Here is a 15094-nt window from a genome sequence, read left to right on the forward strand (position 1 = left end):
ATATCTGATGAATCGCTATGCACAAGCCCCAGATATCAAAGCAGCAACACACACACTTTACCTTTGTTATTTCAGTCTATTCTGTACAATGCTGATTCATATCACTCATTCATTTTCAGTTCTTTGCGAATTCTTGGGAATGTTGTAAAGAAACCAGCTACACATAAGAGAAGGTATAAAAATAATGATCCACCTATTTATGTGTGTACTAACCGCATCTGAAGACTGTCCCCCATAACACTTGTGGCTCTGGGATGATGTAAATCAACAGCTAAGCTTGTATTTTTGACAGTCCATTGCTGCACATTCTTAGGACATGTTTAAGGGCCCGTTTCCACTAGAGCGAATCTGCATGCGTTTCCTGCATGCAGATTTGCATAGACAATACAAGTGAATGGGACTGTTTCCACTTGTCAGGATTTCTCAGCGTTTTTCTGTGCAGAAAAAATCTGCACAGCAGAGCCATCAGAGGTGTGCGATTCGCATACAATGTATTTAATAGGAAATTTGCATGCGTTTTCGTATGCAAATTTTACCGCAAATTCGCTGGCGTTTTCGCATAAAATCATTATAAAAGCATACAAGCACTGACATGGTTAAATTTGCATACTTATTAACATATGCAAAAACGCCTGCGAATTCGCGGTAAAATTCACATCTGCGTGCAAATTTGTTTTTGCGTTTTCTGCGACTAATTCGCACCGCACAAGTGGAAACGCGCCCTTACAGGTTTATTTTGGCCAGTTGTGCTGTAGGGTTTTTTTGGCTGGCATAAGCCTCTTTATGGCAACATTATGTGAACTACAATGTTCATAACATAACATTTGCATCAGCTTGAAATTCTTAATATCTCATTGACAATCTCTATAAAAACCTACCATTTTTTTATCATTCTCTCTTGCTACCTGAGGGAGTCCATGTTAAGTACAGTAGTTCCTACAAGTTATGTAGTTAGAGAAAATTATACCTATAGCTCTCATTAACATTACGTTTAACTATACTTGCTTTTATTTGACATTTAATAGTGCACAGTGTTGCTTTGTTTTACTAAAAATACATTTATGTTAATAATTGTGTTGTAAAAGTGGGATAAGCTTAGTATTTCTAACCTTCTACAATACCAGCTAGGTTTATTATAAGATATAAGACACTGGTATTCATGAACTCCCACTATAACATTAGAAGAAAATTGCACATCTCACTTGTGCAGCGCGCCAGTTAATATTGGCAGAATGGGCGGAATGATCAGATGTAACCTAGAAATGGAAGCCCAATTTGGCAAGAGACTTTCATCCTAGAGTCTAGGCCCTAGTATCCCAATAGACTGGGTTGTGGACCCAGGTGGCGATCCTCTTCCACCCCCCCTCCCCCCCCCCCCCCCCCTTCTTGGTGCTTACTCCCACTGAGTAGGCAAACTTCTATGCCCCTGTTCCTACCACATGGCTATAGAAGGTAGAACTCCAATGGCATTCTGTTTATTTGCGGCATTTTAGTTAGTTATGCTTATTGGTTCATCACTTCCAGTTTGGAGAGAGCGCTTATTGCTATTAAGTGTTCAGTCACGCAACATGATGGTATATTTAAAATATACTGATCACATTCTCGACAAGTTAAGTTGGGATTTTTGTTACCAATTTATAAGCTGTGCAAACTTATTCTAAATTTTTATGTATGGTTTTATACTCCAAACCTAATAATGATTTTTTTTTAAAAAGTGAGATATAGATATAGGAGCATATATTTACAAAGAGGTACCGTACCTTCTTTGCCCTGTTAGGCGACATTCAGCGCATGTCTTATGGATTTATTTTTAACCTTCCGCAATAAAATCATAAGTAGCAATTAATTGGACATACTAAGCTTCCTTTCCTATGTTACAAAATCTGCTAACATGACCTTTCTATTCTTTCTCTTATCACTCCTGTCAGTATGAGCTGGTGTCCATCAAGCGTTCACTTTGCTTCTATTGGTGAAGTGAATTGTAGAAGGTATAGTATCTGCAGGCAGGTGGGACCTTGGAATGGCCTTGCTAAATGCTTCAGGGGCCATTCCCCGTGCTTGGACTGAATGCTATTGCTTTGCTGCTGTTTGCAGTTTACTGGCTTCTTGCTACAAACGTGACTTTCATGTGGCTTGGAAGAGCAATATTTAATTCACATTGGTGGGTGTATACCGCGCCCCTCGCATGACATTTTTAAGAAATGAGAAACGTCTGTAGTGAAAGCAAACAAGCAGTTGTTAGCTCACTTTACAAGAAGGACGACATCTGGCACTGTTATAAATAAATGCTTATTTGCATACTGGAATGAGTTTTTCAAAATAATACCCCAAAGAAATATCAGATTTATATTTTATATTTTATATATTTTTAATTTAAAAAAAGTACTTTTATAAAATGTTTGTAATTTTACTGTTAAACTGGCAAAAAGCACTCTACATGCCTTTTAAAGGAAACCCAATGGGAAAATAAACTGATGAGATAAGCAATTGTATATCTCCTACTTCTCCTTGCCCAACAATTTTTTGTTATAGAATCCCAAAGTTTTAATTTCTTTTTAAAAATGTATAATGTTGTATTGTGTCATATGGATGATCGTTTTCACACAGTCTGTGTCACAGAACTAAAATATATGAAGTAGTTGACCTTTTTTAATCTATCCTCTGCATTCAGAAGCCGTTCTTGATCAGGCTAGAGTTTTATGACTGTAATTCCCTATCAATGAGAGCTGCATTATAGTCTCTGTAGGTCACAACTATCACTTGATTACTTGCATACCTGAATGATTAACTATTTCGGGTAGTAAAAGAAGAAAAGGAACACAGCCTTATTATGCTTGCCGCTGCACATACTCTATCTCATCATGTCACGTCATTTCAGGTATACTTTAAAGTGGATGGCCAGGTTGTATTGCCCCCTCTGGCTTTTGCCTCAGGTTCTTTCTCATTTAATAAATTAGTGAAGATCCAGCCTGGTCTCTTAGGGCTGTGCTGCCTGATTTTGTGGACTTTCTCCTGGGGGTCTTGGTCTGGAGAGGGTCGAGCAAGAATGCGTCCTAGCTTTGGGGTACGGAGAGAAGGAGGTGGGCATGGCAGAAGTAATGAGAGGAAGTAAAGTGCCACAGCAAGAGCTCTTGAGGACCAGACGCAGCCAACAGGCCACCATTTGGACAGCCCTGTGTTAGAGATTCTGGAGGTTGGTTTCTGAGTCATCCCAATGGCCAAACCTCTTGCAGTGGGGGGAGGGGGAGGGTAACCTCCATCATGGTCTTCTTTATCCCCCTATAGGTCTGACATTCTGGTATTGTGGAATATAGCATAAGGCATTTAGGGATTGAGCCATTCATCTTCCATCCATTGTTTGACTGGGGGATGTCTGGACAACAACCTAAAGCTTTGCTGTTGCTGGAAAGATCAGCACAGTCTGCTCATGTGAGGGTGAACTTGAGGATCTTGTAGGTAGTTTGGGGGTGTATGTGGCTGCACCGTAAAGCTTTGTTTCCTGTGCTGGCATGATTGTCTTTGCAGTAAAACTTGTAAAATCCTACTCTGCCATGTATATTACAAACGCAATAGACCCAATTGCTCCCATTGTCACTAATAGTTTTGTTTATTTTATTGTCAGTCTGATAATGCTGCTTGTACTCATTTTTGCGAATTATTTACTTTTTATTCTGCTCTGGCCTGAACCCTCTCTTTTGTTTATTAACTTGGCATTGCTGTTGGTGGTGATGTAATGTTTGCAGTTTGTGACCAGCTGCAGTCACCAGTTATGTTTAATAGGCAGAAAAGTGAAGGTAGTGGTGTACGCATCATGCTCCCGAGAAAATAAGAGCTAACTTATGGCTATAGTAACTAGAATAATCACATTACAACACAAATGTGAACTCCTCATTATTGACATAATTCTGTGAGAGAGAAAGACTGGAATGTAAATGTTAAATCGGTTTGTGTTTGAAATGTTTGCTCAATAGGGACCTAAAGCTGTCATTGAAGGGTCACCACAGTTTCCATTTTGCATGTAAGCGGACTGGACATAGCATCATCACCAGCAGAATAGATGTAGTTTTTGCACTGAAAGTTTCTACTGCTTTTTTTTCTGCTAGCCTAGAATCTGTGTCACCATTTGTTGAAGTGTCTTCAAAAAAGGCAAAGCAGGCACCCTGAATCTGAGCCTTCAAAAAAAGGCATACCAGACACCATAAATCTAAAGCCCAATCTACACGACACGATTCGATTACGATTCTATTTACAATTCTATTAAATCCGACATGTCCGTTCGGGATTCGTTTCGATGCAATTCGATTTACCAGTGTTTTGCAATTGCAAATCAAACTGAATCGAATCCAGAGCGGACATGTCTGATTTAATCGAATCGTAAATAGAATCGTAATCGAATCGCATAAAGAATCGTATCATGTACATTGGGCTTAAGCCTTCAAAAAAAAAGTCAGACCAGGCTGCTAAAGTCCCAGCTTTAGGCAGATATGAAGAAGAGAGAACCGAGAGCCCGATATGGTGTAGTATGTCAAGGTAATTGGATAATTAGAAAGAGTATAAATTGTATACTCACAAACCAGGGTTACCTCCAGGCAACCACTGTGTAGGCAGGTGAGGAGATTAGCCTGTCCTCACTCAGGAATAAGAAGTCGCTCTCTGTAGGCTTGAAAAACAAGAAGGGGTATCCCCCTCCACCAAAGGTGGATACAATCAGTATTATGGTAGAGAACAGAGGCGCCAAAAGGATAAAAACAATATTTAAAAGTTTTAAAATTATTGCTTAGGAGGCAGTGGTGGACTCGCCTCCCACAAGCAGACACAACAACTGTGTATTCACAAAAGGGACATTTATTGGTATACTCCAAATAAGGTTGCAACGCGTTTCGCAGGTCAAACCCGCTTCATCAGGCAATTACAGGAAGGAGCACACAACTGGGGGTAAGAGGCAACACATTTGTACAAATCCTGAACAGACTGCATATCAATAAACATAAATATTTGTATGATGGAATTCACTGGTGTGATTTAAATTAACGGGAAGAGGTGGCTAATTATTGTATTTTGGGGGTGGAGGGGGGGCGGGGAGAGGGGGGGGGAAGAGGACGGAGGGCCGGGGGGGGGGGGAAATGGGGAAAGAATTGGAGATGGGGGGGGGGGGGGGAAGGGGGAAGGGGAAGAAGGGTGGGGGGGGTTTGTTTTAGGGGGAAGAAAGATAGTGGTAATTTTAAGTATTACATCATAGCATTAATATTCATAAACATAATCATAAACATAATCAAACGTTAATCTCAAGCATGTGGCGAGATACTTTCATAACATACAGTAAACAGTATCATAATTCATGTATATATATTTTTTACCCATACATATGTGTATTGGGAGCGGTTAGCCTATATGAAATAGTGCAAAGGAGTTCAGGGCTGGCAATAGTACATTGGGTATTTAAGAAAGACATGCAGAGTAATTTATAGAAGACACATAATGAACAAGCATCAAACAAGATTCACTTACCAGCAGTATGTCCAGATAGCACCTGGCGCCTCAGTGGCCAAGTAGTACTGAACTGCTGTTTATATAGTGTTGAACTCCTCCCCTTAGCTAATTGGAATGTGGGGCGGGCACTTAGTTACGTCATTACGCATGTGTACATGCGTATTTTGATGCGTAATGGCAGTGGCTGGATAGTGTACTGGCTAAGGGTGCTGCCTTTGACATGGGAGACCAGGGTTCAAATCCCGGCCAAGTCAAGTACCCATCCAATAAGGAATTCAAGGCAAGACTCCCCAACAATGCAGGGTGGCCTCTCGAGCGCGTCCCTGTGGCTGCAGCTCTTGAGTGCTTTGAGTCTGACGGGAAAAAAGCGCTATGCAAATGTTTGGATTATGGATTATTATTAATGGCGGTCAAGGATTTCGTATGCGTACATGCGTATTTTGACGCGTAATGGCGTATATGGATTGCATATTGTCAATGCGCGATGAAAAAGGGGCGCATGCGTACTAGCATGATGCCATGCGTACGGTGGCATGGAATGGGAATGTGGCGTGTATTTGAACGTGTTGGAATGCGGAACCATTGCTCAAGATAAGAGAACCACTATTTAATATTAATACATTTCAGGTTACTTGATCTGACAGAATATACCATTGTGGCTGTACAATTATATGCAATTATTGTCATACGATTTGCTCTGCATTGCAACAGTACTCTCTATCTATGTAAACGCATATACATGTAAAAATGAGTAAAATTGATAATACAAATAAAAAAATATAAAAGGTTCCGACTAGCCAACTAAGACATAGAGTATGGATAAAAACATGATCACGTTGGAATACTAAGCATAACGTTCTTAACATAAATACGCTCAAAAACAATTATAAAAATGAGCTAAAAACCCAAGAGGAATATAATAGTAAATAAAATAAATAAAAAAAGATAATAAAAAAACTCGAACTTATAACACAAACCGATAAAAGAGGCGACTAAGTTAAAATAATATTGGAATGTTATGATCAGTGAATTTTTTCTAGTTGTTCGTTGAGTCCCTCCGGAATGAGAGTCCTCAGTATTTGTATCCAGAACATTTCTCTCGCTTTCAGTATTTCAAAAGCATTGTGCTGTTGTGGGTTAATGGATTCTATAAGTGTTATACGGAATAAAGTGGGGTCATTGTGATGGTGAGTGCCGAAGTGTCTCGAGACGCTGTGAAGGGGAAAGTTTTTCAGTATGTTTCTTTTGTGTTGTCCAATTCGGCTGCGTGCCGGTTGTGTGGTACGGCCCACGTACTGGAGGTGACACGGGCAGGAGATCACATATATGATATATCTTGAAGTACAGGTAATCGGGTGTTTAATTGGATAGTTTGTTTTGGTGGCATTGGAGCAGAATGAGGTGGTGATATTGATAAATGGGCAAGCTTTGCATCTAGTATTATTGCATGGAAAACAGCCCGGGGAGTGTGCGACGTTTGGAATTGAGTTGGATATTTGTGTACGAAGTTTGCTGGGTGCTAGTAAGTTGCGCAAGTTGGGGGCTCTTCTAAAGGTGATTTGAGGTTTTTGTGGGATAGATTGTCGCAGATAAGGGTCTTGTAGTAGAATATCCCACCTATTCGTTAGAATTGACCGGATCTGTGGGTGTTGGGCATTGTATCGTGTGATGAATCGGGGGCAGTCCACGCTAAGTGGCTTAGTGAGGAGCTGAGTTGGGTTGTGCGATGGAGTTGTTTTGGCTTTAAATTTCGCATCCTTGATAAGCTTTTTGGGGTATTTTCGTGCCAGAAATTTGTTAGTGAGTAAACCTGATTGTGTGTTGTAGTCTGAGATGTCTGTACAATTTCTGTATATCCTTCTAAATTGACTATATGGTGTGTTAATGGTCCAGGGGCGATGGTGAAAACTTTCAAAATGTATATAATTGTTAGCATCTACCGGTTTGAAGTATGTTTTGGTTTTTATAGTGTTAGATTCTATGAACAGTGTTAGGTCCAGGTATTCAATATTCATGGGGTCATGTTGTGAAGTGAATTGTAATCCAGCAGCATTTGAATTGAGATAATTGATAAAGAGGGGGATCCGGTCAATGTTGCCTTGCCATATCAGGATGAGGTCGTCTATGTACCGTCTATAAAAAACTATATTGTCAGTGAAGGGGTTATTAGCTTGTAATTTTTGTAGTTCCAGAAGTCCCATGGATAAATTTGCATATGATGGGGCGAACGACGAACCCATAGCTGTTCCATTGGTTTGATGGTAGATTTTGTCAGAAAAGGAAAAAATGTTGTTCTGTAGGATAAATTCTGTACATTGCACTAAGAAGGATTGTTGATCATAGGGCATAGCGGGATTAGTTGACAGAAAATGTTTGATAGCTGAAATACCATAAGAGTGTGGAATGTTGGTGTACAAAGAAGTTACATCGCAGGTGAGCCATACAAAACTATCTTGCCAGGTGATGCCTTTAAGAAGTTCTATCAGGTGTGCGGAGTCTCTGAGGTAGGAGTCTAGTGATCGTACATGAGATTGTAGATGTTGATCTACAAAACGTGAGAGGTTGCTAGTCATTGAATTTGCACACCTGCACATCCACAACCCCGCCCAGTACCACTTATGAGTCTCACCATACCGCCAACCCCCACCAGATATCCACCATACCCACCCCCGCCGTTTTTTCCACCACCACCGGTCCCACCACCAACCAACACACCTAATATCACCCCCACCCCAATTACCAATAATACAACAGCGATAATCACAACTAACAAATTCACGGCTTCCACTCCCCCTCCGAACAGTTTCAATTACAACACAGGACCAACAATAATAGCGAAACCACAACGCCAAAATAAAAAACTAACCATTGCCAACACACACCCCAAACAAAACAAGTCAGTTACCTCGACCCCCCGTACTGGAGGTGACAAACCAGCTACTCGAATACCTCTAATGAATCCAAACTTCAACTTCTCCGGTAAAGATGCCCCATTGTCTTTGTTACCTACAAATTCATCCAAAACAGTTGAACCCAGAATGAGTGACAATCCCTCCCCTACTATACTAGAATCAGAGCACAATTCACCAATCCGACCTTCACAGTTAAGTATATATGACTCCGAACCCACCACTCCCAACCCCTCCGCAAGCGACAGCCCCCGACCAATCCCAATGACCAATCAAGCTCCTACAACCCCTCACATTGAAAATGATAATAGTTCAGAACAGCCAACTACATTCATTCAAACTTCCATTGAAACTTTTTTCCAACCCAACATGAATGGCCCCACCACCCCACACACCACCAACACCAATGCTGATACTACTCTTACATCCTCTTTTTTAGACCTACCTACCACACTATCCCAGAACGTGTTAGCTACCCAACTACCCAGTCCGATAGCGTCTCGGACCATATTCAAACCAAAGAAAAAAAGACCCCTACCCGACTCCGAAAAAGGGGGAAACGCGGGAAAAGAAAAACGAGGAAAACACTAACCACAACCAATCCCACCCCCCCTTCAAAACAAACCAAATGTATATTTAACCTTTCCGATCACTCATTATCCCGCTGCGAAACCACACTGTTGGAAAAAGGATTATCTTTTTGTCCAACCAACCAGTCAAATATGTTTGAGATTTTTTCCGATCTAAATGCCTACATACGAAAACTAACACTCAAACGACATTTTGCTATAAAAAAACTAAATCCGCCCCCTCCCAATGACCCGACAGCCTTAATCATCACCAATGATGATACCATACCAATCTGCACACTATCCCCCTCCGATATTCAGACAGAACAATACATCACTACAAAACTTAAAGGAAGATCAAGATTTTACCCTGTAGCCTCAAAAGGCAACTATATTGACACGGTCTATTCACTAGTACTTAATGACCTACAGAACATACACACTGACAACCCCAACCCGGTATCCAACCTGACCTGCCAACAAAAGATCGCCATTAAGACATTACAGCATAATCATGACCTTACCATCAAACCAGCAGACAAAGGGGGAGGGATTGTCATTCTTAACACAAAGGATTATCTGGAAGAGGCAGAACGCCTTTTGGGTGACACCAAATATTATATTACCCTGGATGTTGATCCCACAATGGAGCTTAACAAAACACTGAAAACCTTCATCAATAATGCCCTATCCAACAATATTATTTCAAAAAATGAAAGAAACTACATCATCAGCCCGCATCCCAAAACACCTTTTTTCTACTATCTCCCCAAGATACACAAATCCTTAACCAAACCACCAGGACGCCCCATCATATCCGGTATAAATTCAATGACTAGCAACCTCTCACGTTTTGTAGATCAACATCTACAATCTCATGTACGATCACTAGACTCCTACCTCAGAGACTCCGCACACCTGATAGAACTTCTTAAAGGCATCACCTGGCAAGATAGTTTTGTATGGCTCACCTGCGATGTAACTTCTTTGTACACCAACATTCCACACTCTTATGGTATTTCAGCTATCAAACATTTTCTGTCAACTAATCCCGCTATGCCCTATGATCAACAATCCTTCTTAGTGCAATGTACAGAATTTATCCTACAGAACAACATTTTTTCCTTTTCTGACAAAATCTACCATCAAACCAATGGAACAGCTATGGGTTCGTCGTTCGCCCCATCATATGCAAATTTATCCATGGGACTTCTGGAACTACAAAAATTACAAGCTAATAACCCCTTCACTGACAATATAGTTTTTTATAGACGGTACATAGACGACCTCATCCTGATATGGCAAGGCAACATTGACCGGATCCCCCTCTTTATCAATTATCTCAATTCAAATGCTGCTGGATTACAATTCACTTCACAACATGACCCCATGAATATTGAATACCTGGACCTAACACTGTTCATAGAATCTAACACTATAAAAACCAAAACATACTTCAAACCGGTAGATGCTAACAATTATATACATTTTGAAAGTTTTCACCATCGCCCCTGGACCATTAACACACCATATAGTCAATTTAGAAGGATATACAGAAATTGTACAGACATCTCAGACTACAACACACAATCAGGTTTACTCACTAACAAATTTCTGGCACGAAAATACCCCAAAAAGCTTATCAAGGATGCGAAATTTAAAGCCAAAACAACTCCATCGCACAACCCAACTCAGCTCCTCACTAAGCCACTTAGCGTGGACTGCCCCCGATTCATCACACGATACAATGCCCAACACCCACAGATCCGGTCAATTCTAACGAATAGGTGGGATATTCTACTACAAGACCCTTATCTGCGACAATCTATCCCACAAAAACCTCAAATCACCTTTAGAAGAGCCCCCAACTTGCGCAACTTACTAGCACCCAGCAAACTTCGTACACAAATATCCAACTCAATTCCAAACGTCGCACACTCCCCGGGCTGTTTTCCATGCAATAATACTAGATGCAAAGCTTGCCCATTAATCAATATCACCACCTCATTCTGCTCCAATGCCACCAAAACAAACTATCCAATTAAACACCCGATTACCTGTACTTCAAGATATATCATATATGTGATCTCCTGCCCGTGTCACCTCCAGTACGTGGGCCGTACCACACAACCGGCACGCAGCCGAATTGGACAACACAAAAGAAACATACTGAAAAACTTTCCCCTTCACAGCGTCTCGAGACACTTCGGCACTCACCATCACAATGACCCCACTTTATTCCGTATAACACTTATAGAATCCATTAACCCACAACAGCACAATGCTTTTGAAATACTGAAAGCGAGAGAAATGTTCTGGATACAAATACTGAGGACTCTCATTCCGGAGGGACTCAACGAACAACTAGAAAAAATTCACTGATCATAACATTCCAATATTATTTTAACTTAGTCGCCTCTTTTATCGGTTTGTGTTATAAGTTCGAGTTTTTTTATTATCTTTTTTTATTTATTTTATTTACTATTATATTCCTCTTGGGTTTTTAGCTCATTTTTATAATTGTTTTTGAGCGTATTTATGTTAAGAACGTTATGCTTAGTATTCCAACGTGATCATGTTTTTATCCATACTCTATGTCTTAGTTGGCTAGTCGGAACCTTTTATATTTTTTTATTTGTATTATCAATTTTACTCATTTTTACATGTATATGCGTTTACATAGATAGAGAGTACTGTTGCAATGCAGAGCAAATCGTATGACAATAATTGCATATAATTGTACAGCCACAATGGTATATTCTGTCAGATCAAGTAACCTGAAATGTATTAATATTAAATAGTGGTTCTCTTATCTTGAGCAATGGTTCCGCATTCCAACACGTTCAAATACACGCCACATTCCCATTCCATGCCACCGTACGCATGGCATCATGCTAGTACGCATGCGCCCCTTTTTCATCGCGCATTGACAATATGCAATCCATATACGCCATTACGCGTCAAAATACGCATGTACGCATACGAAATCCTTGACCGCCATTAATAATAATCCATAATCCAAACATTTGCATAGCGCTTTTTTCCCGTCAGACTCAAAGCACTCAAGAGCTGCAGCCACAGGGACGCGCTCGAGAGGCCACCCTGCATTGTTGGGGAGTCTTGCCTTGAATTCCTTATTGGATGGGTACTTGACTTGGCCGGGATTTGAACCCTGGTCTCCCATGTCAAAGGCAGCACCCTTAGCCAGTACACTATCCAGCCACTGCCATTACGCATCAAAATACGCATGTACACATGCGTAATGACGTAACTAAGTGCCCGCCCCACATTCCAATTAGCTAAGGGGAGGAGTTCAACACTATATAAACAGCAGTTCAGTACTACTTGGCCACTGAGGCGCCAGGTGCTATCTGGACATACTGCTGGTAAGTGAATCTTGTTTGATGCTTGTTCATTATGTGTCTTCTATAAATTACTCTGCATGTCTTTCTTAAATACCCAATGTACTATTGCCAGCCCTGAACTCCTTTGCACTATTTCATATAGGCTAACCGCTCCCAATACACATATGTATGGGTAAAAAATATATATATATGAATTATGATACTGTTTACTGTATGTTATGAAAGTATCTCGCCACATGCTTGAGATTAACGTTTGATTATGTTTATGATTATGTTTATGAATATTAATGCTATGATGTAATACTTAAAATTACCACTATCTTTCTTCCCCCTAAAACAAACCCCCCCCCCACCCTTCTTCCCCTTCCCCCTTCCCCCCTCTTCCCCCCCCCTCCCATTTCCCATCTCCAATTCTTTCCCCATTTCCCCCCCCCCCCCCCCGGCCCTCCGTCCTCTCCCCCCCCCCCCTCTCCCCGCCCCCCCTCCACCCACTAAATAAAATAATTAGCCACCTCTTCCCGTTAATTTAAATCACACCAGTGAATTCCATCATACAAATATTTGTTTATTGATATGCAGTCTGTTCAGGATTTGTACAAATGTGTTGCCTCTTACCCCCAGTTGTGTGCTCCTTCCTGTAATTGCCTGATGAAGCGGGTTTGACCTGCGAAACGCGTTGCAACCTTATTTGGAGTATACCAATAAATGTCCCTTTTGTGAATACACAGTTGTTGTGTCTGCTTGTGGGAGGTGAGTCCACCACTGCCTCCTAAGCAATAATTTTAAAACTTTTAAATATTGTTTTTATCCTTTTGGCGCCTCTGTTCTCTACCATAATACAGCTTTAAGCAGAGTTTCTTATGCATCTGGAACTGTTTTTTTTTTTTTTTTTTTTTTAGAAAGTATAAGAAAAATTGTAAAAAGCATTGTGATTTTTACAAAATATAAAGGAATATATCAACTGTTCTGATTTTATCTCCTCAGAGACCTGGAGCTGCTGCTCACACCACTTTAAACACTCCTCTCCTGGTCACATAAGCATGTGGGGATGAGAGTGATTGGTCAGTCATGCATCCCTGCTAACTTATTGATCAGGAGACATGGCTACAGCTTGACCATAGGCAGGGGCAGCTATAAGCTGCTGAACAGAAAATAAGGAGCTAAGAATTCAAATAGCAAATTAAGTTATTTTCCACTGAAATGGCTGCAAAGCTTTACAAAGCTTTCACATGCATACTTCACATACATAATGTTCATTATATGTATTTAAAAAATGTGCCTGAGATTGGGCTTTTATTGGTGCTGGTAATTCCTTCTCCAACTCCCCTGCTTCCATGTCCACACATACCAGAAGCTAGCATGTGCAGAATCATGTGATCAGAGACTGAGTCTTCAAGCATGTACCCTGTCAAGTCTACAGGTTCTGAATACATTTTTGGGACTTCCCACCTTATGGAGTGAGCTGTGACCTTAACTGCTCACTGCCCCCTGGTGATAACTGTACACAGCTAGAAAAAGAGCGCGCGAGAAAGTGTGTGTGTGTGTGTGTGTGTGTGTGTGTGTGTGTGTGTGTGTGTGTGCGTGTGTGTGTGTGTGCGTGTGTGTGTGTGTGTGTGTGTGTGTGTGCGTGCGTGCGTGCGTGCGTGCGTGCGTGCGTGCTTTCTCCCCTTCCATTACTAGCCACAGCTAGAAAAAGAGCGCGCGAGAAAGTGTGTGTGCGTGCGCGCGCGTTTTCTCCCCTTCCATTTCTAGCCATAAGAATTAAGTTGCAGATCCCCATGATTTCTACTAATGCTTCAGTTTTATGTATTTGCCATGTTGCCTGTGTAGTGCCAGAAGTTTACTGCTTGGCTTTATTGTTGCCTGAATTTACTCTGTAATATACTTCCCTCATATTTTAATATTCACCCTGCATATGTGGAAAAGTATAAATCTTTGTTCAAAACTAGGCTAAAATGATTTCTGTTGCAATTAATATAAAACTCATCGGTCTTCTTTCTAGCAGCTTTCTGCCGTTGGCGTTGTGACTGCTCATAGTTGGAGTAAAAGCTATGAGTTACTTATGTAACTAACTACTCATGCTATCTATCCAATATTGCTAATCCAATAACCTGTGCTCAAGTATCATGGCCACCTGATGCTAAAATGTTTTATTTTTGTTTCGTTAACACCAGTCTTTGGTCTGTTAGTTACAGCTTGGAAGGTCTTGCTGGGAAAACGGATAGTATTCAGGAGTCCTCACCTGCGGTGTCCAGTGACCTGACTGCACCGCCAGACTATGAAGGAGATGCTCGTCGGGGATCTTCACGTTCTCTGTCAGAAGAAAAGCCAGAGTATGAGCAGAGAAAAAACACAGGCCTTCACCATGAGGTAATTTCTCCACTTAGGAAACTTTGCTAAAGAGGTCTTGTAAGGCCTGCTTACGAATGTTTACACGCCCCTTGCTTGCCAGGATCTGAAAGCTGGACTATTCCCAGCTGGCATCTTGCTTACAGTACTTTATATGATGCCTGTCACTTTGAAAAAATAAAATAAAATAGGTGGAAAAAACTCACAATTTTCCATTACTGCACAGAATCAGTATAGGGGTATGTCTGACCCTTTGCCAAAGCTATATTTTGCTAAGGAACATGAGGAGAGTACTCTACAGACTATTGCATGGCCTTTCCTCCTGAGTCCACCCCCTCCAAGCAGCATTGGTGTTTACTCCAATGCCACAATCATAGCATTTTTCTCTTTTGAAGTAGCAAGTTTTTTTGTA

The 15094-nt window shown here is 40.9% G+C and overlaps 1 protein-coding gene across 8 annotated transcripts in view; it reads left to right on the top strand.

Moving 5' to 3' along the window:
- The window catches only part of AKAP13 (A-kinase anchoring protein 13), a 384453-nt gene that overhangs the window by 274228 nt on the left and 95131 nt on the right, over positions 1-15094 (top strand). For 6 of the 8 annotated variants that reach the window (XR_011030254.1, XR_011030251.1, XR_011030252.1 and 3 more), the window contains 3 exons: positions 120-173; positions 1929-1988; positions 14523-14703. Coding sequence is in view for 1 of the 8 variants with exons in the window: in XM_068275158.1 (XP_068131259.1) it covers positions 120-173; positions 1929-1988; positions 14523-14703 (295 nt within the window). In the remaining 7 variants the exon portion in view is untranslated. The remainder of the gene's footprint in view (positions 1-119; positions 174-1928; positions 1989-14522; positions 14704-15094) is intronic. The other 2 variants (XR_011030255.1, XR_011030256.1) reach the window with 2 other exon arrangements.

The sequence above is a fragment of the Hyperolius riggenbachi genome, chromosome 3 (assembly GCF_040937935.1).
Source record: "Hyperolius riggenbachi isolate aHypRig1 chromosome 3, aHypRig1.pri, whole genome shotgun sequence".
NCBI classification, from domain to species: Eukaryota; Metazoa; Chordata; class Amphibia; order Anura; family Hyperoliidae; genus Hyperolius; species Hyperolius riggenbachi.